At 57.4% G+C, this 23,948-nt stretch overlaps 2 protein-coding genes across 21 annotated transcripts in view; one reads left to right on the forward strand and one right to left on the reverse strand.

Annotated features, from left to right (window-relative positions):
* Window positions 1–50: 50 nt before the first annotated feature.
* Window positions 51–9,799, forward strand: SPACA9 (sperm acrosome associated 9). Of its 12 annotated transcripts, XM_045082645.1 has the most exons (7): window positions 99–219; window positions 583–654; window positions 847–969; window positions 1,791–1,942; window positions 5,386–5,566; window positions 7,838–8,040; window positions 8,701–9,799. In XM_045082645.1, the coding sequence occupies exons 5-7, from the start codon at window positions 5,423–5,425 to the stop codon at window positions 9,032–9,034; spliced, it is 681 nt and encodes a 226-aa protein (XP_044938580.1). In that variant the 5' UTR covers window positions 99–219; window positions 583–654; window positions 847–969; window positions 1,791–1,942; window positions 5,386–5,422; the 3' UTR covers window positions 9,035–9,799. The 12 variants fall into 12 exon arrangements, with proteins under 12 accessions (XP_044938582.1, XP_012914055.1, XP_044938583.1 ...); XM_045082643.1 differs by lacking the exon at window positions 847–969; XM_045082649.1 differs by lacking the exons at window positions 99–219; window positions 847–969 and having other exon boundaries at window positions 521–654; window positions 8,701–8,848; window positions 9,732–9,799.
* Window positions 9,800–10,931: 1,132 nt separating this feature from the next.
* TSC1 (TSC complex subunit 1) overlaps window positions 10,932–23,948 on the reverse strand; it is a 48,522-nt gene continuing 35,505 nt past the window's right edge. For 8 of the 9 annotated variants that reach the window (XM_045082652.1, XM_045082656.1, XM_045082650.1 and 5 more), the window contains 8 exons: window positions 23,489–23,532; window positions 22,714–22,880; window positions 21,746–21,928; window positions 20,568–20,678; window positions 19,716–19,838; window positions 16,704–16,891; window positions 16,457–16,618; window positions 10,932–16,131 (listed from right to left, as the gene is read on the reverse strand). In XM_045082652.1, the coding sequence (XP_044938587.1) occupies window positions 15,606–16,131; window positions 16,457–16,618; window positions 16,704–16,891; window positions 19,716–19,838; window positions 20,568–20,678; window positions 21,746–21,928; window positions 22,714–22,880; window positions 23,489–23,532 (1,504 nt within the window). In that variant the 3' untranslated portion in view covers window positions 10,932–15,605. The remainder of the gene's footprint in view (window positions 16,132–16,456; window positions 16,619–16,703; window positions 16,892–19,715; window positions 19,839–20,567; window positions 20,679–21,745; window positions 21,929–22,713; window positions 22,881–23,488; window positions 23,533–23,948) is intronic. The other variant, XM_045082658.1, reaches the window with a different exon arrangement.

Genomic DNA, 23,948 nt, shown 5'->3' on the forward strand with positions numbered 1-23,948 from the left:
GCGTCGCTAGGGCCGCCGCGTTGCGTCATCAGCGCGCGGCCGCCGGCCCGCGAGGCTGGAGCGGGGCCTGGTCCCCGGCTCCCCCGCCCGCGCGCTCAGCCGTCGGGGGCCCGGTGCTTCCCCGGGGCAGGTGCTTCCCCGCTCCGGCCTCGCTCCGCCGTCTGCACGTCTCAGCAGGACCCCTCGGGCCGCTCCAGCAGTGGCCTTCTAGGACCAGAGGTGCCTCGGGAGGACCCCCGGGGCTGGGACGCCCACGGTCACGTCAACCCCCCCGACCCCGAACCGAGGGGACGGGAGGCGGGTCCTGCGCTGGCTCCGCCATCGCACCCCGACCCGGGCGTTGGGAGCTCCGAGGGCCGCCTAGCTCTGCTCTCTGGGCCTCAGTTTCCCCGTCTTTAAAATGAAGAGAAGTTGGGGAACGGTTTGAAGAAGTAGGGGAGTCCCTGGGTCGCGGAGGCCTTGGCTTACGGGGTGGGGCGGGCCTGCCACGTGACCCGATTGCTATGGCACCCAGGGGAACAATCGGGCCGCGGCCCCGCCCCTTCTCACCGACCTCCCCACCCCACCCATCCGCCTCCCCAGCCCCGGCAAGGGCCTCCCCGCCCCTCCGGGGCCCCAGACACCCTCGGAGGCACTCCAGCTTCAGAACGCTCTGTAAGTGAAGGGCGCTCTAGCACCAGCCAGGGGAAGGCGGGCCGGGGGAAGGGAAGGGAGGGGGTCGGGGTCGGGTGGGAGGTGGTGGAGGGAAGGAGCGCGGGCGGCGCACCGGTCCGGGTGGGTCAGGGCAGCCTGGCGTCCGACAGCACTGAACTGGGAGCTCTGGCTTTTGTCTGTTGCCATTTTTAGGAGGAGCTACTCCTGGTTTTGAGCCCTCGGGGTTCTTAACAAAACTATGGACAGACAGTCAGACAGGACATCTGACATTGTCAGTACAGATCGCCCCGAGTTCAAGTCCTGGCTCTTAGCCTGGTGAGCCCGCTCTGTGCCTCTTTCCCCGGCTGTGAGGTGGGGCGTATAGGAAGGATTCCGGAGCTAGCATACCCGAAGTATGGGTCACTGCTGTGTAGGAAGTGCACGAGGCATAGGGGCTACTATTAGCCATATTACCTCGTTTGACCTTTGCACCTGCCCTGAGAAGTAGGTACTTTCATTCCCATTTTACCGCTAAGAAATTGGAGGATCCGAATGGTGAAAAGTAGTTGGCTGAGTGACTTCCAGTCATGAATGACTTACTGCTTCAGTTCTTGACCGTGAAGCATTAAAATCAGAAGTCCCCTTGAAGATCTTCTAATCCAAACCCCCTGATTTCACAGCTGGATAAACGGAGGCCCAGAAAGGGGGAAATTCTTGGCTAAGTTCACTTGTTAAGCAAAGGCAGAGCCAGGACTGGCATCTTGACTCCTAGCCAAAGCCGTTACCACCAGCCACTTGCCCAGAGACATGCCCTCCAATGGCAAAGGCTGCCATTCCTCCTCCTCCCCTCAGAGCTGCTTCCTCAAGGCATGCACCTGGGTTGGCTCGTGAAAGCCAACCGCAGAGACAGCTAGGGAAGAAGAGGGAGCTGCCTCCCCCCAAACAAAGAGCACACCAACCAAACCCTCAATTTGCACTGGAGAGGTTCAGTTTGCTTCCTGGACATTTCTGAAATGACTTGCCTTTCTCCTCATTTATTTTAAGCCTTAGGCGCTTTTCGTACCACAATTTAATCTTCCTTAGCAGCCTGGAAAAATACAAATCAATTAAAGCCTAAAACCTATGGGGTAATCATTTTTTCCTTCCTCCTCCCCCAGATCGAGAAGTGCCTGCACTCTGTGCCTTTCATCCACACTGATTTGGCTGCAGTGAGGCTTGTTCAAGGGCCGATCACTTTGGATAGCTTGTTACAGCTCTTCTCAGGACATTCCTGGCCTGCATGTCACAAGTCGCTAGGATCAAGAACCAAGTCAGTTTTGCTCTCAGGGGCTCTTGGGGCCACCAGCCAAGGTAGTGCTGTAGCCTTAGAGAACTTAACCGCCCCGGGAAGCCCCAGGAGGGCGGCAGGAAGTCAGACACATAGGGAAGCCCCGTAGGGGATGGGGAACAGAGAAAAGTCTCAACAGGAGTGGAAATAAGGCCCAGGGGTCCAGCCAGTAGGTGGGACAGTAGGAGGGTTCAGGCAGCTTTTCAGGACTTTGGTATTCCCTCAAGCCAACCCACCTGCTCCCAGCCCTGGTCAGTCTGATATCTGGCATGTCTGTCTCTGGACCATCACAGAGTGGGGAGGGAGCTGTCCGAAAGCCCAGACTGTAAGTCAGGCAGAGCTGAATGCAGAATCCTGGTTTGCTCACTTCTCCTAGCTGGGTAACCTCAGCTTTGTCATCTGTCACTTGTGGATAATCATGGTTCCTTCATAGGTGAGGACTTGATGCATGGCCAGGGTTGTCCAAGGGCCCCCTGGAGGGTATCTGCTGTTAGATGGGTTGGGTGGGTGTTGAGGATTTCCCCGAGGGCTGGAGCATGGCGCTAGTCGCCCCATCCCTCCTGCAAAGGACCCTCTTGTAGACTGTGAAGCCCTTCATCCCAACACACCCGTCCCACTGCCCTGCTTCCTTTTCTCTTTAGCATCTAAAACAAGGTTTGTTTACTCATTACTTTCCGCCTCCCACTCTGAAAGATAAAATCCCTCCAGGGAAGGGGATCTTGTCTCGATGCTGTGTATACCCAGCACTCAAAATGATGTCTTGCATATGGGAGGCATTGCAGAATGAATGAACGAATGAATTTATGACATGCTTCTTACCCCTTTTGGCTTCCAGTGGTTTTCCTAGCTTTGTCTGGCACTCGGGGTCCCTCGGCCTTACCCTGTCCAGTGCCTTTTGTGCTTGCTCACAATATTGCCACATAACCCCCGCCCAGCCTCTAGCCAGGGTCCCTGCTCCTCTGCCCACCCTCCCCACCTCTCTCTCCTTTGAGGTCAAGCCCTCAGCAGCCTCTGCGGCTTTCAGGGTGCACAGCACACCTGCCGTGGCACGCTTCCATGATTGTGCACACACCGTGTAACCCCAGCGCTTTGACCGCCCTGGCAACCAGACACTGCCTCATTCCGGCCCTGGGCTCCACACCTGCCACCTGCCACCTCACCACCTCAAGGCTGGAGGCTGGCCCTGTCCTCTCCCAACAGCATGTTGGCCCTCGGAGGCTCACCCCGAGGCTGGCAAGAAGTAGGGAAACCAGGATTTGAACCCAGGACTATGGGACTCCAGGGCTTGGGTTCTTAACCACCCACAACAGCACTGAGTATTAATGAGGGAAGGCCAGGCTGAGAGCGCGTGCTCCCCCTCCTCCCCAGAGACCCACCTGTGTGCTGGGCTCCGACTTTTCTAGGCCTTCAGCCCCACGGCACCTGTAAGCCCCAGGCCCAAACTAGGCAAACTGAGACAAGTAAGGCAGTTGCCTTGGCACAGAATGTGAAGGGGGCCCCAAGCCCCTGTAATCGGGACGAATAACATTTTAAAAAATCAAAATAAATGGAAAAAATCCATCAAGAGTCAACTATTAAAAATTTAAAGACGGGATCAATATTGCTTGTTCCCAGCACTGGATCCCTTCCTGCGTTTATGTAAAATTCAGGTACTTTGTGGACTTTTTTGGTATTAACTTTTATTTCTTCAAGTAGCATGTGAAATATTTTTACCTGACTCAATTGTTGGGCTCTGCGGTGTCCCCCGAAATTTCACACTGCGTGGCTCACCGGCCTCACCCACCTGGTGAGCCTATGCCATGGGGGGCCCACCCTAGAACCTTGCCACATTTCACCACGTCCAACCCACCGCCTCTGGGCAGGGGATAGGGGTCCTTGGCAGGTGGTCCGGGTGTCTGACAAACAGCGGGCCCCCACCGCCTCCCCACAACCCAGGCTCCCCTCCCGCTCACCCACAATGGGCAAGGGACTGAGTGGGAGACACCGGCGCCCTTCCCGGCCCTGGCCCAGGTCCCCCAGCCCCATGGAGCCGCAGTCGCAGGGAGCGAACAGGCATGGTGGCCCCCAGGGTGGGGATAGGGGGTGGAGTTGGGCACGGCTCCTGAATGTTCCGACCCATGAGGTTCACAGGGGACCGTTATCAGGGCCCCTCCCGCCCCCTTCCCCCAGTGCGTCCTGGAGACCATCTTCTCGTCTGTTCTTGCATTTCCTTCCATCCGTCTTCTCGGCACGGAGACGCCCTCCCTGCTCCAGCCCTGCCATGGGTTCCGGATGCTAAGGGAGACACAGCAGAAAGAAACGGCCTCCTGTCTCCCTCGGGCTCATTCCTCTCTACCTGGGACCTGCCGAGAAGCCTGGGATGTCTCCGGCCCCACCCGGCCCTTGCAGCGACTCACTTGGACCCTAGCCTGGCTCAGCCTCCTCTGAACCCCGCTCTCGCAGGGCACAGGAAGTGCAGGTGCCTCGTGGTGGAGGCGCGGCAGCTGGGGCAGCCTTGAGGACTCTGGTTCGGTGTCAGGAAGCCTGGGACCTAGGCTGTGTCTGACAAGCTCGCTGTGACACCTGGACTTCAGTCGCCCACCCCCGGAGCTAAGGGGGGGCGTTCACCGCCTGGGTTCTCTTCCGGTTCTGGCCTTCTGGGACCTGGGACCTGGGCTTCTGGCATGGGCTCAGCAAAACCATGATGTCACAGAGAGCAGAAGCCACAGCCTTCTCTGTTCACAGAAGAATCTAGACACCTTGTGGACTACCTGAGCCACACCAGGGACAGTCTGTGAGGCACCAAAAGAGAGCACGCCCCGCGGTGTTCATGTTTCCCAACAGGCTCATTCCCGCAATGCACGTGGGAGGCAGGGAGTAGTTGCCGAGGGCCAGCCCCTGCCCTGAGAATGTGCTGGCCTGAGATCAGGGCTCCTGACCCAAGCACAGAGCAGGGAAACTGCATCTTTCCACACTCGACCCCCTAGTACAGGCTCTTCCTCTGCTTGGCCCCCTGGAAACAATCCCTAGACTTTCCCACCAATTGCAAAGAGGCAGATGTTTTAAAATGATTTGGTCCAAAGGGATAGTCACAGATTTAATTTTCTGGGATGTGTTTTGTGATGCCCTCTATGGCTGACAGCACAGGAAGGCACTGGAGGCTGTGTGTGTGTATGTGTGTGCGTGTCTCCACGGACTGGAGAAACTCGGGACCAGAGTAATCTTGCCCACACTTGAGGGAAGAAAGTCACAGCTGATGACAACATGTCCTGGGAGCGTACAGGGACATGGGTCAGGCTCTGCTCTGTCTTGAACGGCCTGGAGGATCTGCAGTGAGCACGGTGCTCCCCCCCGGCCAGGGGGCCTAGGCAGGCTGGTCTGGGACTCCAGAGCTGGGTGTGCAGCCTGTGCCCGGGGGCCTCAGCCCCCGCTCTTCCTCCGCACAGATCCCCCTTCTCCTGTGAGTGACGGCAGAGGACGACCATGAACGAGGTGAAGGAGTCTCTCCGAAACATCGAGCAGAAGTACAAGCTCTTCCAGCAGCAGCAGTTCACCTTCGTCGCCGCTCTGGAGCGCTGCAGGGAGAACGCGCATGACAAGATCCGGCCCATCTCCAGCATCGGACAGGTGGCGGCTCCCGGGCTGACGGGCGGTGGGGCCGGGCCCTTGCGGGCCTGCCAGGCGCAGGTTTCCTGGGCAATACCTTGCTTAAAAGATGAAACTGAGGCCCGGGGGAGGGGGGGGGCGGCAAGCAGCTTTGTGCCAGAGACGGGACTCGCAGCCTAACTAGTGGAACGCGCCAGGCGTCCCCTCCCCAGGCCTGTGAGGAGGGGTTACAAACACGGGCTGCAGACTGGCGGCCAGGGTTCAGGTCCCGGCTCGGCACCACGTGCCCTCTGTGACCGCCAGCCCGGAGGCACCTGTGCCCCGTTGTCTGCGCTGCAGAGTGAGAACCTCCGGGGCGTTTGCGGATTTAGGGAGATCACGAGGGAGACTCAGCCAGCGTCCTAGGCCTGTGGTCCTGGCTGTCCGACGCTAGTGGGGTCTGAGAAGCTGCGAGGGGCCAAGCACATTGCTCCGCCCTCTAGCCCCATCTGCAAACCTTTTCACTGAACCTGGTGTCCTCGTGGGTTAGCTGCCATCCCAGTGTGCTCTGCAGAACTTGGAGGCCTCGAGACCGAGCTCACCTTCCAGCCAGTAGCGCACACCTAGGGACGTCCCGACTGCAGACCTGCTGCGGGCCCACGAGTCAGCGTGTAGAAGGCCAGCGGCTCACGGGGTGGGGCGGGGGTGGGCACTAGAGCTCCAACCTGCTTAGGAGAAGCGCACAGACCCACAGAGAGCAGGAGCCCTGCCAGCAGCATCCTTCAGAAACTTTCTTAATAGATGTAAAAGCCTCTCTCGATTTTTTAACTTGAACATTTTTCAAACCTACAGAAAATAGCCTCTTTCCCCTGAACTATTTGGAAGTCAAGTAGCTACATCCTTTTTGTGGCCCATTCCCCAAAGGCTCAGACTTCCAAGGCCACTGGACAGGTTTTCAGTGTCAGGAAGGAGCATCTGAGACCCTCACCCTGCCCCCGCCTCTGCTCGACTCTGCCTCAGCGCTCAGTGGCCCCAGCCCCTCATGGGCACAGGGAGTGGCCCTCTCGCCTTCAGTTCAGCAAAGGCTCTTGGTACACAGTGGCCCCAGGGATTGACTCTCCAGGGGAAGCGTGGACTCTGGGGCCTCACCCTGCCATCCCCGGACCTGGGTTACCCAGAGGTGACCAACGCACACACACCAGTAGCCCAGTGACTCTGTTGGAGTCACCCTGCAGGCCAGGCCCCCCTCGCCCTCCGCGGCAGATAGGGAAGCTGCTGGAGCCTCTGCCCCAGCACAGAGCCGCTGCACTCGGAACCGCTCAGATCACTGGGGAAGACCTCCCCCGGCAACAGAAGGGCAACCAGCAGCAGCCAGAAAACACTGGTGTAGACATAGAATGTTCTGGCTGCTAGAGGAGGGAGGTGAATCCCCCGGCCACCCACTCGTCACAGGTAGGGCCTGTGTCTGGGAAATGGGCCGGTGAATCCTGCCTGGACGGGAACCAGTTCCTCCTCGGCCCAAGGCCAGGCCTCCTGGCTTGCCTGACCTCAGAACCAGAGCGATGGGGGCAGCGGGGCCCGAGGCTGCCTAGAGAGGAAGAGCCCTTGCCCAGGAAGGACCTCGGCTCCCCGCCAAGGAGTGGGTTGAAAGTGGGTTAGCCGTCTCCCTGTTCTCAACACCTTTAATGACCTGAGAAAGGCGTCCCAACTCCTGCATCCGGAACACGGTCACAGGGAGCTTTCATTCTGTTTTGGCACTTCAGCGCTTCCTCCTAGAGTCGATGTCGGGGCGTGTGGTTTGAGGTAAAGACTACATTTTCTTCTACGGATGACCCTCTCCCGGCTCCCCTGTCCCCGCCTTCCTCTGCCTTGGAAACACAGGACAATGAATCTTCAGAGGATTCTAGTGTCTTCTCCGTGCCCCGCAGTGGGTCCCGCGTGGGCCTGTGGCATCCAAGGTCAGGGAGCAATGCTCTCTGCTTCAGGTGTTGGCGGGGCTCAGAGCCCGAGCCGGGGCAGGGGGTGCTGCCTGGCCACATTCACTGCCGGCAGAGCAAGTTCTTCACCTCGGAGCCCCCGATGGTCACGGGCAAACTGAGAACTGCAGAAGGCGCCCGGTGCGTGGGGTTTCGGGGAGCGAGTTGTGTGCAGCGAGGCCCGGCCTGCATGGCGCCCGGGACCCTCCGTCAGTGTGACTGCAGGCAGTGGCTCTGCGTTTAGACACTTCGGGGTGACCGGTCCCCGCGGCTCCGGGAGGGTGGGAGGGCTGGGGCGTGGCGGTGCCCCGAGCTCCCGCCGTGCATGCCCTCGCAGGTGCAGAGCTACACGGAGCATTACTGCAACAACTCCACGGACCGGCGGATTCTGCTCATGTTCCTGGACATCTGCGCAGAGCTGAACAAGCTGTGTCAGCACTTCGAAGCCCTGCACTCTGGCACCCCGGTCACCAACAACCTGCTTGAGAAATGCAAATCCCTCGTTAGCCAGAGCAACGACCTGAGCAGCCTCAGAGCCAAGTAAGTCCCTTCTGGGCCTGTTCCAGTGGCCTGTGCGCAGGCGCAGGGGAGCGAGGCGGGCGGGGACGGGAGGGGCCCCGCAGGAGGGAGCAGGCTTCCGGGGAGAGGGCAGGTACATCCCACGGACAGAGCCTGTGGCGACCATCCAGACCCGCTGCCCCAGTGGGAAACCCAGGCCCACCGGCTTACTGGAGGGGCCAACCCCACAGGCTGCTTTAGAGCGGGACCTGAGCCCTCTCCCTGGACCTGGCACTGGGCGAAGGGAAGGGGGTTGCAGGGCCCAAGTTTCCCAGAAGCCCACTGAGAAGCCCCAACTAGGGCAGTGTGTGCGGCTCCGACTCCATGCCCTGGCGGCCCTCAGCCCAGGGCGCCCTGCTCTGGAGCACACTGTTGAGTTATTGGGCTGGAGAGGAGGCGGCGGGACGAACCAGCACGTTTTGGAGCAGTTACAGGTTTCCAGCGTCCCTGACAGGGGTTTGAGTCCTGCCCCTCGCGGCCGGATCAGCTGGGGCTCCTGGGCCACGAGCCCGCCGAACCACACGGTTCGGTAAAGACTGCGGCCAGGCCTGCACGGCTTGAAGCCTCCCCCGGGGACTGTGAGGGGCGTCCAGGACCAGAACCTGCCCCGGTCTGCACGGAGCCCCTCCTGCCGCCCCGCAGGTACCCGCACGATGTGGTGAACCACCTGAGCTGCGACGAGGCCAGAAACCACTACGGAGGCATCGTCAGCCTCATCCCCATCGTCCTGGACTTAATGAAAGAGTGGGTCGCCCACTCGGAGAAGCTGCCCCGCAAAGCCCTACAGCACGTGAGTGAGACCCGGGCACACCAGGAAGCCGCCGGTGCGGCCGCTCGTCCCCCCTGGACCGCAGGCTCCCAGCCTCGGTTAAGAAAGCACAAATGTAGGCCACTTATAAAAGACAGCCCCAGGCCTAGGGGGAAGGACAGAGGATGTTCCAAACCTCCCTGGAGACCACCCGGCGGGAGACTCTAACTCAGAGCCGGCAACCTGGCGCGGCCCGTAGGGCGCTTGGTCACTTAATTCGGTCTCCACCGGCTGATCCATCCTTCGGCCCCTGCACTCCCCGCCACAGATGAACCCCAGAGAGCTTGCCCAATGTACTGTCAAGAACCTCTCTCCCTCTCTTTCACTGCTAAGCTCTCCCCACCTCTGAGTGTCGGGTTCTGTGCCAGCGACAAGGACCCCACGTCCAGTGTTGTTGCAAGAGGGTGTCCCGGGGAGGCTGCAGAGAGCTGGGGCCAGCGGCCTGCCCGGGTGCTCTGGGGGTTCCCAGCCCGCACCCAGCCAGGCCTGGCCACGCTGCAGGTCCGGCTTTCGGGCTGAGCTGTCGAGCTGGAGGCCTATCGGCACCTTTCCCGCCACTGTGACAACTGCAGGCAAGGCCCGGCTACTTGGCCTGCGGGGGCGCGGAGGGCCAGCACAGTGGCCTTCCTCGGTGTGATCAGGTCTCCGGGCCAAAACCCGAAGGGGAACGAACCTGCCTTTGCTCTCCTTTACTTGGGAGAGGGAGACCATGAGAGAAGCTGGAAGAATTCTGACTTCGTGGCTCCTGTGCAAGGACCGTGTCCTGCTGTCCACAACACAGTCTCGGCCCCGACGTTCTAAAATGTGTCTCTGGCTTCTGAGCTTGCTGGAAGTGCTGGCTGACTGTCGGCTTTTCCCTTCGCAGGGGGCGACCTAGCTTCTGTATTCTTGCTTCCTCGGGGGCGACCGACAAGAATAAAAAGTGTTCTCCCACTTTTCTGCCTGGCTCGGGTTTCTGAGAATTATTCCTTACAGAGAGCAACGTTCACCCTCAGACCTCAGAGGACACTGGCCGGTGGCCTCACAAGCAACGGAAGCACGGGCTGGGAGCACCCACCGCAGACTCTTGCTCTAGGGGCTCGTGTCGAGGCCACAGCCCAGCTCCTGACTGGCCTTCCATAGCTAGAAGCTGTTCAGACAAGAATCTGAACAGACACCTGAGCTTTCCAGGTGGAATAAACACTGCCACCTCTGAGTCTTTCTCTCCGAGAGCTGCTTCTGCCATTAACACGGGCCGAGCACACCGGCTTCCGGAGCAGCTGGAAGTGGCTGCTCCAAGGAAGAGATGGAGAGGCCAGGCTGGTCGAACCATTGTCTGAGGTGGTTCCCCGCCTCCCTCCAAACCCGACAGCATAAGGGAAGGAAGGCGGGGGGTGCCGGCTGCACTTTCCCTGGCACGCTCACAGCACGTGACCAATAAGCTCTCGATGACTTCCGTGTCACCTGGGCACCTGAAAGACCTGTATTTTTTTTTTTTTTAAGATTTTATTTATTTATTTGACAGACAGAGATCACAAGCAGGCAGAGAGGCAGGCAGAGAGACAAGAGAAGAGGAAGCAGGCTCCCTGCCAAGCAGAGAATCCGATGCGGGGCTTGATCCCAGGACCCTGAGATCATGGCCTGAGCTGAAGGCTTTTAACCCACTGAGCCGCCCAGGCGCCCCTCGAAAGGCCTGTGTTAAAGCCAATGGCCCACCAACCCAGAGGGAGGCGAGTGCACTCCAAGCACGAGGCAGGACAGCAGCACGGGCCCTGCAGGCCACCCGGCTTGGAGAGCCTGGGCGGGGATAACCCAGGTCACCCCCCCATGCCACCAGGCCCATCAGTGGGGGAAGGTGGGAACTGGAAGCAGAGACAGGATCTGTGGCTGTGCGCCAGAGAACTGGCTGGCACAAAAAGGGTCTCAGAGAGACAAAAGGCAGATTCTACTTGCCAGCATCTCCTCCAGCCACCCGTGGTGACCAACCAAGCCAGGCCGGAGCCCTCTGCATCCGTGGGCGGGTCCCCGCTTGGCCTAGGAGCCCCTCAGAGGCCAGCGTGAGTCACTTCATGTTAACACAGCAGAGTAGTGCAAAACAATAGATTTTTATTTGTTCACAGTTAAACACAAGCAACTGCCTTGACATTTTAGAACGTTCTAAGAAGGACAGCAAACCCTCTCGATTCCAATTCCCGTTCACTAAGATTGTACCATCTTCTCTCGCGGTTCTTGCTTATGGCATCTGACGTGGATTGTTGGACATGCTTTTAAGATCAAGGCGGGAAGGTTTAAACCTTTTGACAAGAGAGGACTTTCTCAAATTTAACTAAAAGCAGTCAGTTAAAAAACCCTTTTTTTTCACTGATGGGACCCCTTTCAACCGCACGTGAGCCACATGTGGCTGATCCATGATTGAATTACAAAACTAGATTACGTCTTAACAAAATCTGTTTCTCCGTTACATACTTATTATGGTCCACAGAAGTCTCCCGAAAAGTGATCACTGATTCTTCCTCGTGCAAAACGCCTGGCCACCTCTGACCAGCCGGCGTGTCTGCGGGTGGCCTCCTGTCCGAACACTGTAGCTAGTGGGGGAAGGGAGGAGGGGTGGATCTGGGGGTGCTCAAACTCGCAGGGGTCTCCTCTACAACATCTGTTCCAGTGACTCAACTAGCCTACGTCTCCCCGATGGACGATGTGGTGGCGGAGGGAAAGGGGGCAGAGGGCTCCTCTGCAGTGGCAGACCCGGGCACTCCCTACCCCTAGCAGGCTTCCCTCGTCGCTGTGGCCCCTCTTCTCAGGTGAGCGCATCCAGACCGGAGGACAGCGAGGCAAAGATGGGAACCCGCTCTCCCCGCGAATGTCAGAGCGGCACTGATGGGGACATGAGCCACATGGGGACAAGGGTCGCAGCAGCAGCCTCGAGGCCAGGCCCCGACCTACACGCGCGCTTTCACCTATCCAGACAAGCATCATCGAGGGCGACCGATGGCACCACGGCACCGGGGGTGGGGGGTGGCAGGGCGCACGTTACAGAAGTCTGGGCAGAGACAGACACAGACGTGCTGGGGCCGGAGACGTGGGTCAGTTTCTAGCAGGCACCTGGACAGTGGAAACGAGCAGAGGGAGCTGCACTGGCGGGGTCATTCCACGAGACCCTCTCGTCCCTGCAGATGTGGGCGGCATCAGGCTTGTCCTGGGACCACTCTGAGAGGGGCTGGCCTCTCCGAGAACATCCCCAGGCTGGGTGGCCCTCCAACCGGACCGTGGCTCCAGACCAAGCCTCTGCACCGCCCACGCCCTGCTCAACCCGCGTGGCTTCCTCCCCCACCACCGCCGCCTGCGCGTGGCACTTCCGCTCTCCTTCTTCCATTCCTTCTGGCTTCAAGTGGCACGTTCTAGTATTCGGTACAAACCCCACTGGCTAATCCCAGCACATGCTATATTCTCTACACAGAAACACCCACGTTTTCATTTGGAACTGGGAGTCTGAACCCCCAGGGCCCAGCTCAGGGATCCCCTCGTCGCAGCCACCATGTCAGCCAACCCCATCTACACCACGAGACTTTGGCCTCTTGTGACAAAACCACTGGAAACGGGGACAGCCCAGGTCTGGAGTTTCCTGTCCTGTCATCCTGATCTGACCCCATAATGTGCCGGCCTCTCGGACCACAGTGGCACGGTGGGCTCGCCATCCGTGTCAGTGGTTCCCAGGTTCCCTGCTCCGAAGAGCTGGCCCCTTTCCGCCCCACACGGCATACGCATTCTGGTTCACACAGCAGCTGCCCCCACGGAGCCTGCTAAGAGCCCCCAGCAGCTGGAACACTCTGCTGACCACGCTAGGAAGGCCACAGCAGCCTCAGCTGCACAGAAGCCTTTAAAACCTCCTACCCAAGAAGTGACATGTCTCCTGCCTTTGGATTTTTCTTTCTTGTGACCAGATCTTTCTCCCAATGCTATCCTAACAATTTCTGTAGATTTTGTGGCAGAACCCTGTCAAAAGCTTTTTAAAAATCCCTCAAAGTCCTGTCTGAGAGAGGTCCGTGTGCTTCCGTCCCACAGTGGACTCGGGAATGTACTTTCTCTACGGAGAGCCCACAGCCACTCCGCCCTGCTGCCCGCCATGCCCCCACCCAATCCCCACCCCCAGGATACCGTCGTGCTACTTTTGAAAACAAATTTCATGCTGCCCAAGAAGCAGACTCCAACCCCAGGGCCCGAGCTGACCTTGGTTTGTGTCGGCTGGGGATCAGAGCAGGTCCCACACACCGGCCATGTGGCTCTGGGGCAGGCAAGTCCGCCCCGAGTGGCAGGGCAGAGGCAGCCCGAGCCTGACCTGGGTCAACACCAGCTGCTGCTCGACCGTCTGGAGACCGGCTCTGCCCCGATGCTAACTGCTCTGCGCCATCCATCCTGGCAGCTCCCAGAGCCGGCTTCCCTCCCTTGCATACCTCCGCCGTCACCCTTCCGTCCTCAAAAAGACTCGCTGTGGCGCAGTCAAGTGACCTGTTGACTCCTGGCAGGTTTATTGTTTTTAAAACCAAACTAAACCTTACTACGGACTTGAGTCCCTTGTGGCATAACACCCTAAGTGTCTAGACTGCGTACCTCAACACCCTGAGGCCTCAATCCCCCAGCCGCGGCCGAATAAAAAGCCCCCTTGGGTCCGCCACGGTCACTGAGCTGAGCAGCCACCAGGGCCCGAGGGATGTGCCAAGGGCCCTGGGCCGAGACGCCTGTCCTCGGAGCCTCCCGCGCAGGCCGTGGCCCACGCCGCCACACTGCCGCCTCACTCCCTATAGTCGTAAGATCTGCTCGGTTCTTAAAAATGTTTGTTTTTTTTTTCTTTACATCAGCCTCTGCCTTTGCCAGTTAATCAGGGAAAAGGCTTTGATTTAAATGCCTGGTGTCTTTGTTCCACGGCACAGGTCCCTCGGGTTGGGGGAGGGTAAGCATTCTGACCTGGTTTCAGTAGGAATCCAGTTAACATTTTTTTCCTTTCTGAATTTGTTCGTGTTTGCTTTTCTAAAACTGAACTAGGAAATAGGACATGCTCAATTTCAAGCTTTCCTTTGGACAAAACTGAATTCACCATGGGCGGTTACCACTAGACCACACAGGACGTGTGGCGGCCGCTGGCGGCGCAGGCCGGGCAGGGCCAGGCCGCTGGGCGCACCAGGAGATCCTGTCCTGATGAGGTCTCGCGCTAGCGCAGTTGCGGCGACACAGCGTCTCTCATGACCTAGGCCCCTCTGGTTAGGAGTGCTAGAATATCCACTACAACCCTAAAAAGAAGAGACCTTTCCCCTCACGTGCTGAAGCGTCTGTAAGCAGTAAGATTTCGTACCATTACAGTCCATCCTTCCCCCCGCCCCACGACTGAACCCTCGTATGCTTTTAACTAAAAGAATAAAAGAGAAAAACCAAGTTCATCGGCTCTTTCCTACCAGTCTCCCCCTGCCTCAGCTGGGACACTAAGCAACAACTCTTCAGCTTCCAGCTTCTACCTCTGGAGCCTGTGTTCAGAGGCTGCGCTGGGGTCCCCTCCCCTGAGCATGTGCGGGCAGCGGGGGGTGCATGTCAGACCGCCTTTGTCAATGCTCACCGGGACTCTACCCTGGAAGGCTCGGCCACTACCAACGTGCGAAAGGGAAGCATCATCAAGCTCGCCATGGGGTTGGCCCTGGAAAGTTCGGCTGGCATGAGAAAGCTGTTACCTTTTTAGTGGTCTAGAACCAGCAACAGCAAGGCGGCTCCAGCAGCCTGAGAAGCAATGGTCATTTAAACGCTGAAGAAACTCTTTGGACCTTCAGAGCCTTTCTGCGGCAGCATCGCCGAGAAGCTGACATAAACGAGAGGCTCACGGGAACATGAACGGAGACAGGCAGACAGACCGGGGTAAGGAGTTGAACCCCGAGGCTCAGTTAGCACAGCCTTGCCCGAGGGACAGCTTCTCGTCCACAAGGGCTTCTCAGGCAACTGCTCAGCCCCCCACCCTTGCAGGGAGCGGGTTTCACCATCCCCACGCCAGCCTGGTCGGAACGGTCCCAGCTTTCCAGCAAACACCAAATAAGTAAGAGGTAGCGGGGAAGGAGGGACAGAGCATTCCCAGAGGGGAAGGGCAGTCTCCACGGCGCCAGCTCCAGACGCCTCTTACCAACACACGGTTTACACAGAACTTTCTAGAAAGCAGAACTGCCAAAGAACGGAAGGGCGAATAAACCACTGTTTCCCTAGAGCTGCTGCTTCAGAACCAAAAAGCAGTGACAAGGTCTCACATGACGTCAACCAGCTTCACAAGCTACCCCCCCGCGGAAAGGGACAGAACCAGACTTACCTGCAACACCAGTTACCTGGGCTAACGGAGAGCCGCCCCGTTCTCCGAGTGTCAGGAAAGGAGAGAGTGTGTGTTAGACTCAAAGATTCAATCTGGCCTCATATTGCACAGGTTCAAAGGGCGCGACCATTGCGGGGGAAGGAAGAAAATAAAGCTACTGAGGAACGCACACCGGCCCTCGGATTAGTCCACACTGCTGGGTAAACGAAACACGGGCCGGGGAGCGGGCTGAGGGGGGCATTAAGAGGCATTTCGATGCCAGATCCAAAAACCGTTCTGTGTCAAGTCAACTGTCAAAAGGACCTCCATCCCGTTGCCACCGCGTGCGCTAGCCACCCAGACCCCGGAAACAGGAAAGCCTGGGCTCGTGCATTCACACCTCCTGTTCTAAGCCCGCAACCCGCAAGTTAACACGACGGACCGTCATCCTTCGCTGTGCTCATGATGAGCCTCGTTGTAGTCCATGATGTGCAACTGTCCAACACTGTCCGGGTTCGGGGGGAGAGGGTGCGGGCCGTCAAGGTTCAGGGGGGTCTTGGCTTCCGCACCCGGGTCTCTGCCCAGTTCTGTCTTTAGCGTCTCGGAAAGGCTACTGATGGTCACGCCGTCTTCATCACACTGGCTCTCACTCTTATTACGAAATAACTCTCGTGCCTTCATGCCTAGGAAGCTTTTTGAGCTGGGGAGGGAGCCGACAGTAGTGGGGATGCTGGTGGCGGACCCTCCCATGGCAGTTTCCCACCGACTGCTGAACAGGCCTGCCCTCTGGCTGGGGGGTTTCTCCGGGGTCGAGAGCTCGCTGCCGCCGCCGCTGCCACTGCTACCTCCACCCCCTCTACTTGCGCTGCCAGCCCCGGGTCGAGGGGGCTTGGTCTCGCCGTTGTAACCAGATGCCTCTTCGTTGTGCCCTGTTACAGAATCCGGGCAGCCGTCCTTGCAACAGGCAAGCCTGTAAGAAATCCAGGGAGGAGAAGGGGGTGGTGTTGGCAGCGCCTGGGGGGATGGGAGGCGTGCGACTGCGCGGGCTCATGCAGACACCCAACTCTACGCTTTCCAGCAGGAAAACCTGAGCGTGAGGCCTCGGCAAGAGACACCGAGTCTCAACGATGGATGGGACACGGAGACACACGTGTGGGCACTTCCTGTGACCACATCCTGCAATTCAGGGCCAAGGACAGGGAACCAGAGAGGCCACCGGGGATGGTTTCTCACGCCCTGTTCTGCTGCTGGTGGCTCAGGGACAAGGCTGCTGCTCCCACCTCTTTTGCTCCTACCTTTCTTCTGCCGCTTCGGCTGCTTCTGCCTTTTCTTCTTCAAGTTTCTTCAGGAGGCCATCCTTCTCCAACCTGCCGTATAAATCTAAGATCTCCAATTCAAACACTTGGGTGATCCTTTTCTGAGCCTCATACCTGCTCTCCGCCGCCTGCAGCTGTCCTCTGAAACACAGACCACCCCAGGTTCTAGGAAGCCCCGCTCACAAAAGAAACCATCATCGCGGAAACCCGTGCCCACCGAAGTTACCTTGCCTGGACTTTGACATCTTCTAAATATTTCTTCTGTTCCAAGAGAAGGTGGTCTTTCTTGGCCAGGTGAGATTCCAGTTCCAAAATCCGTTTCTGGGAGGTATCAAGCCTCTGATTCTGCTGGAGAACGTGGCTTCTGTTTTTTTCTAGTTCTTTCCGACACGCAGCTTTCATCATCTCCACCTCCTACAAGAGGGGCTGGAGTTAGTCCCCGAGGAAACAAGCGTGCTACCTTCGTTGGGCAAAAGCAAGGCTCTGCGCACTAAGAAGGCGCTTTGGGGCACTGCTGCTGGAAATCTGAGGTCCTACAACTTGCTGCAAAGAAAGCTGGCAAGAAGTATTAATCTAGTAGTCCTTCCTTGAAATCCGCCCCTGAGGAAATCATCTGAAACATGACTAGGCATTGTGCACAAAAAGGGATCACCGTATCACGTGGTAGGAGGGCAAAAAACCGGAAGTGCTATTAAGTCTAACACCAGGAGAAGAGTGAGTTAAAATACATTTTATATCTCTAAGTTTTTAGTAAAGTTATAGTTTATGTATCAGTAAGAAAAAGATTTAAAAAATAGACTTTATATAAAAACACGTGAACGGGAGCTCAACTACATCAATGTGACATTCACGGACACCAGAGGAAGCTACCCCGATACCGCTTCTTTCAACATAGTGGGGTCGCAGCTGATGTGTCTTCCGTCAGGCTCTTCTCCCCACACACCGACTGAGAGAAAGGCTGCGGGCACAGCCCAGTGGGACAGGCTCGCTCAGGCCACGCCACACATGTGCCTCGGGCACCCCGAAGGTCTAGAGATCATGCCAGGCAGATGGCTGCCTGCCGAAAGACCAAGCCAGCTGAACCCTGAGCAACTCAACTAACTAAATAAAATCTTTAAATTAAAAAAAAAAAAAGGACAGAAAACAAGGAGCAAGGAGATGGAACTTCCATGGGGGTGTCCCTGCCTCGAAGACGACCAGTGACTGCTTTCCTGGAGTGGAACTCCACAGACTGAAACTCAGGACTGGGCACCGGATCATGGCTGTTCTAGCCGTGCCCGAGGACTCCAGACTTCAGCACAGGTGAGGTGAACCAGCCTCTGTCATCAGTGACAGGAGTTCTTTATGGAGAATCAAGCCGACCACTGGACTAGGAACATCCATGCGCCTCCATGAACCCTCACAACCACCGCAGGATGTCCTACCCCACACCTACCAGCCATTCCCCAGCTGATTCTCCGGTACCGCCCTGCCTCCCCACTTGACTGAACAAGAGGAAGCCTGACTCCATGTCCGAGGGCAAATTCTGACAGGTCCAAGGCAATGACTGAGCTAGGGATGGACACAAAACACAATCCTGGCCAACAGCAAGGGTGGGAAGTCTGGTAGAGGGTTCCTGGCAACGTTTCCTCACTGACGGACCCGCAGGAAGCGACCTCTCCTCTTCCAGGGGAGATTGTGGTGTCTGACTCCCTATGACCACCATTCCTGTGGCTCACACCTTGCAACCATCGGCACAGCTAGCCAGAGGACAAGGTTGCTAAGACAGGCCAAGTGGTGCAGGAGAGTGGAAAAAACAGGACGCTTTTTTTTTTTTAAAGTAATCTCTATGCCCCACATGGGGCTCAAACTCACAACCCCAAGATCAAGAAGCACATGCTCCTGTCCATCTGTCCATACTCTTGATCTCAAGGTTGTGAGCTCAAGCCCCACGTGGGGTATAGACATCACTTAAACAGATTAAAAAACTAAAAAAAGACAAAACCTTAAAAAAAATTTTTTTAATTCTAAAAAGACAGGGGCATGCTCTACAGACCGAGCCAGTCAGGCACTCAGAACCGGGCTCTTAGATACTGTCCCTACACTGACTGGGCCAGCCCGGAACCCACTGGCTTTCAGACTTCTTGTCAAGTGAAGTAACGAACTTCTTTTTGTTAAGCTGGGTTAGGGGTGTCTTGGTTCCTGCTTACAACCGTGGACACCCCAGCTGCTACAAGTCAGGGTCATCACATCCACGTAGGGACTGTGAAACAGGGTCCAGAGAGATCAGGTGGTTGTGGGAGGTCCCAGGAGTCCAAGTGCTCCAGCCGAAGGCAACAGCACAGAGGCCAGCCCAGCTGACTTCTCTCGGCAGATGTCAGGAATGCATTTTGGTCAGCATTTTCAGAGGATCTCCTGTCTCTTAGGTCTCTTTTCCCCTTGTTCTTTTCCAAGCCCATTATACCTCGAAAATGAGTGCTAGCTGGTTTCTAGAAAGTTCCACATTTAACATCCTTCTAAAGGGAGTCTGAATCTGAGAGCTGAGAGGAGCTGCGAAATAAGGAGTAACTAACTCTATTATGAAAATTACATCTCTCTGCTTCCAAGACTACTTTCTACATTTGGCCAAAAAAGCTTTACAAAGCACAAACCCAAGAAATCCTAAAAAGTAAGCCTGTGTGTGATGGAGAAGTTAGTGACAGGAGGCATCTGAGCATTTACTATTAAAATCCTATCCCAACTCATTCCCAGCTCATTCACTAACATTACCTGAGGCTATTTATAAAGTGACATAAAACCTCTGCCTCAACACCATTGGTGAGACACTAATTAGTGTAAGATCATGCCAATACTGGCCTTGTTGCCAGGACTGAACCGCCATCTGCTGAAATTAAATTCAACATTAAAAGGAAGAAAAAATATGTATACCAGTATATACCCACAGTCCCAAGCGTTATGTTCAATAGAACTGGCTTCCTATCCTTTTTTTGTTTCTCTCTCTCTCTCCCTCCCCCTCTCGAAGCCGGCACTGGTGAGGGAAGACAAACCCTTTATCAGCTACTCTGTATCAATTACCATGCGGCACTTTCACTTACCCTGACATCACTGCAAAGCCAGCCAACCGGGGGAAACAAGCTCGCACAACGGCCGAGGAGGGCTCGTCCACGGGGCCACAACCATGCTGTGCGGCCGCAGACCCGCTGCCTGGGTCCTATGGGCTCCCCGCGCCCCGGGCATGGCTCCCCGAGCCCCTGCATACCTTTGTGGTATCCGAGTGCTTGCTCTGCAGCTGTTCCAGATACAACTCGTTGACCTCCCCGAGGACCAACAGCTGCCGGTTCAAGAACTCCATCTGCTGCTGGACCGACTCACTGTTCGAGAGCTAACCAAAACAGGGCAGGCAACATCAGCGCCCCCGTGGCCCACAACTGGCCGGTGTGCGCACACAGGGGCCGGCTTGCACTCCGGGTGTCAGTGCTACAGGACAGTAAACTCCCATGGTTTCAAATCCCCTAACACAAGTGCTAGCGGGGAGGAAGGCGTCCCACGGCAACTTCAAAACGGCGCTGAGCAAAGGGGAAGCAGTGGAGAGTCGCTACATCAAAGTGGCCACCCACGGGATGCCTGCGGAGGACAGGCGTGTGCGACCTTCACGGCGGGGACAGAGCCCAGGGTTAAAGCCCAGGAAGACGCACTTGCTCGTACATAAACTGTACAGAGTGTGGTGAATCCCAAAACAGGAGGGACCCTAGCTCAGGAGCATTTTGAAGCAAACTTCCCACGTTTATGTAAACGAGGATCTAAGAGAGGGTTCCCAGGGGCACACACAGGCCCAGGGGCAGGCCGGGTGCTTCTCCACTGCGGAACCTGTCCTGTGCATTGTGGGGCGGGTCGCAGCACCCAGGTCCCTGCCCAGTAGCACCAAAATACTCTACACATTGCCCCTTGCCCCGGGGGCGGGGTGGTGGTGGGGAGGGGACGCCGCCTCGGCCTCGCTCCGCTCCGGAGTGGGAGCCCCAGCTGGAGGCACGCAGATAACGGCCTCACCCCATCTGGAGGAAGAACATCAGTTAGAGGTGTGAGAGGAGACCCAGCCTGCCCCGGGGCTTACCTTCTGGGACACCTGACTGAGCAGCAGCTCCGTGTGACACACCTTGCTGTTGGCCTTCTTCAGTTCCAGACGCAGCTCCGCGATCATGTTCCTGCAGTCCTCCAGCTTCGTCTGCCCGGAGAGACGGGCCAGCAAGTTACCCACTGCCTCCGGCCAGGGCCCCACCCCACCTGGCCGTCAGTCCCCGGACAAGTGGGGGAGCCCAGCTTCGCAGCTGCTCCACTATTCTTGGGTCACCAGGATTTAGTTTCTTAGTTTTAAAAATCAAGTTATGGATGATTTCTGAGTTCCTGATTTGTTTAGCAAAAGAACAAGAAGCTCTTAGATCTGCAGTCCCCAAACCAAGCCAACCCACAGGGCTGGGGCGGGGAGGTGTGAAGTGTCTGAGGGAAACACAGCGACACCTGCCGCTCATCATGTGAACTGCACGCTGGAGGCCGCGGAGTGGGAGTAGCAGCCGCGCTAGCGAGGGCAGGGGATGTAGGCACGTCTGCGAAGCAGGGATCTGGGGTTTGCTGGGATACAAAGCACTGTGTGAACACCAGCGTGAAATGGGAAAAGAGGGCATCGGTGTCCAGTGTGGCTCCAAGTCTGTGCCTCTGCGGTGCCCAACGGGGACACACACAGCACTGGTGAGCCATGGTGGTCGTTTAAAAACAAAATCTACAGGGGTGCCTGGGGGGCTCAGTGGGTTAAGCCGCTGCCTTCGGCTCAGGTCATGATCTCAGGGTCCTGGGATCGAGTCCCACATCGGGCTCTCTGCTCAGCAGGGAGCCTGTTTCCTCCTCTCCCTCTCTCTACCTGCCTGTCTGCCTGCTTGTGATCTCTGTCTGGCAAATAAATAAATAAAATCTAAAAAAAAAAAAAGAATAAATAAAATCTTAAAAAAAAAATCTATAACAACGTAAACTTGGGTCTACAGTCCTCAAACAGCTGCTGGGTTGTTGGGGCGTAAGGACTAAGTTGTTCAGATCTGCTTAAAAGCACAACGGTCAGGGGTTTTTTTTGCCTTGGAATGCCAGGGAAGTGACCAAACTGCCACAGGAGCCGCGTACGACCTGAGCTGGTGGGGGAACCTTGGCCCGAGATGCCATCTATGCGCTGCCGCATCAGAGAGAAAAGCCCTTCCTGTCCATCGGGCTGAGTGAGGCGCCTCCATGCCCTGTACCTGCCCGTACCTGCAGCTCCTGGCTCTGGTTGTAGAACTCCTCGCGGTCGTGCTGCAGCTGTCGGATCTGGCTGTGCAGCTGGGCCACCATCGTGTCTCGCTGCTCCTGCAGCTGGCTGTACCGGGCCTGCTCCTTCTGCACGCTGACCTTCCAGATCTGGATGTCCTTCTCTTGCAACTTCAACTGGTCTTTCTAGCAGAGAGCATAGACGTGATCATTTTAGCTGCCTCCCGGCAAGGGCAGTGAAACACCTGTGTCACCAGTGCCGACGGCCACACGCCGCCCTGAAGCTTTAACCGTAGGCACCGCAGCCATCAGCTCACGACTCTCCAGCCAGACTTGCAGGCCGGGGCCACCAACCTGCCAGCGGCACAGGGATCGGGAGCCACTGGAAGAACCTCTCTCAGGTGCCAGTTACTCCCAACACCTTCCGAAGTCCTAACCGCCAGTGCTGGCCCAAGACCTCTAATAAAACACCAAGCAGCCAGGTCCCTAACACCGGCTGCCACCCTGGCAGTGAGCACGGAGTCCAGGGACCTCCTCAGGCAGCACGGCTGCAAAGTGGCTGCCGGTTCGCCCCCTCCACCCCGTTTCGCGGAACGGTAACAGAGGCTGCGGAGGCTTCTCTTCTCTGAGGAGAGGAACGACAGAGCCCCTCAATCTGGCTCCCCCAGGTGCTGTGAGATTTTTGTCACAAAACAGCTTCAGGAGAGCTGGTTTTGCATTTGGAGGAATAAAATCGCGCCTCTGACTCTGTGACCATCGTAGGCTATCACAAGTACACACGGAAGCCACTTGTCTCACCAGGGTCATTCGGTCACCCTTAGAGACCGAGCGACCACCCCGAGCCGCGGCGGCGCATGGAGCTGGGACCGGACACCTGGGGCCTGAGCCGGCAGCCGCTCCTTCCAGAAGATGGAGCCGGCGCGAACCCCCGAGCCCGAGGCGAGCCCTGCCCGTGGGCCCCGGGGGCTCACCATGGCCGCATTGTGCTCCTCCAGGGCCGCCGCCTTGACCGCCTTGCGGAGGAGCCGCCTGTTCCGGAGCGCATGCTGCTGCCTCTTGAAACGCTCATACAGTAACTGGTTGTGCAGCAAGAGCAGCTGGTTACGGAGGGTGCGGATCTCATCTGAGGGAGGAGAGCCTGATTTTAAAGCAGAGGGAGGGTGGCAGAGAGGCCTTTTACAGACGGTTCCGTCACGCCCGCCCAGGTCAGCCAGCTTCCGAACCGCGCTTCTCACAGCAACAAGTCCCTGCTCCCTCGGCAAAGGCCGCCTGCGTCTCAGCGACGGTCGTGTGTCAGGAGAGGGGAGGGGGACTGACTACCGGCCGCCCTCTGAAGGAGCACAAGATGCTAGAAGGTGGGAGGGCTCCTGAGAGCTTCCTGACTCCTCCCCGCACACCCAAACCACACGTACGGTTCTTCGAGGCGCCCTCCTGCCCCCCATGCTATGTCCTCCCCGGGGCCCAGCTCCCGCCACCGACCTCACTGGGCTCTTTCCTACGAAAGCCAAGCACGAGGTCGGCGCTTTCTGCACTTCCAGCCTCAAGCACCTGCTACGTGCCATTTTCCAGAAGTAGAAAATGCTAGCTTTGCAACATCTGAGGTATTAGGGGCCAAGGAGATACGCTGGCTGGACCAGCAGCCAAGGGGGACCTGTTCCTACAGGGCATGCCTCCTCCAAGGACAGAAAAGGCGACAAGCACGCAGGATCCACGTGGGCTGGTCTGGAGTGCAAGTAACAACTTTACCTCCAAAGTGGGTCCAGTCGACAGACTTGCTGGGTAAAGACAACCTAGGAAGGAAGGTGCGGGGGGACAAAGTTACCGAGCTCGCCCGGACAGCCTTCTCGGGGCTGTTCATTGCCGCAAGGCTGGATCACTTCCTTGCAGTCAAAAGCAGCAACAGCCTAATGAAGCTTCAGTACCCAGGTGCCCAGGGTCTCAGAGGTGGCGGTGCACAGCGGACGGGGACCAGCACACCCACCAAGCACGACCAGCTCCCCAGGGCGCAGACGTCCTCCCTTGGAGCTCGTGCCATGGCCGATCTGTGCTCGGCTCTCCGAGGCGACGGAGCGCCCCAACATACTGCCAGCTACTTTCTACTCAATGTGCCGTGTACCTGAGCCGTGTACCTGAGGTGCCATGTACCTGAGCCCGTTACACCAAATCTCACTCAACAAGAGAAATCTCTGTCAAATTCCACCTGAGA

The sequence above is a fragment of the Mustela putorius genome, unplaced genomic scaffold (genome assembly GCF_011764305.1).
Source record: "Mustela putorius furo isolate JIRA1106 unplaced genomic scaffold, ASM1176430v1.1 tig00000596_pilon_pilon_pilon, whole genome shotgun sequence".
Classification (NCBI taxonomy): domain Eukaryota; kingdom Metazoa; phylum Chordata; class Mammalia; order Carnivora; family Mustelidae; genus Mustela; species Mustela putorius.

Coding starts and splice junctions, on each gene's coding strand:
- SPACA9 (XM_045082647.1), top strand. CDS start 5,423: ATGAACGAGGTGAAGGAGTCTCTCCGAAACATCGAGCAGAAGTACAAG. Junction 5,567..7,837: donor CCATCTCCAGCATCGGACAG/GTGGCGGCTCCC, acceptor ATGCCCTCGCAG/GTGCAGAGCTACACGGAGCA. Junction 8,041..8,700: donor CTGAGCAGCCTCAGAGCCAA/GTAAGTCCCTTC, acceptor GCCGCCCCGCAG/GTACCCGCACGATGTGGTGA.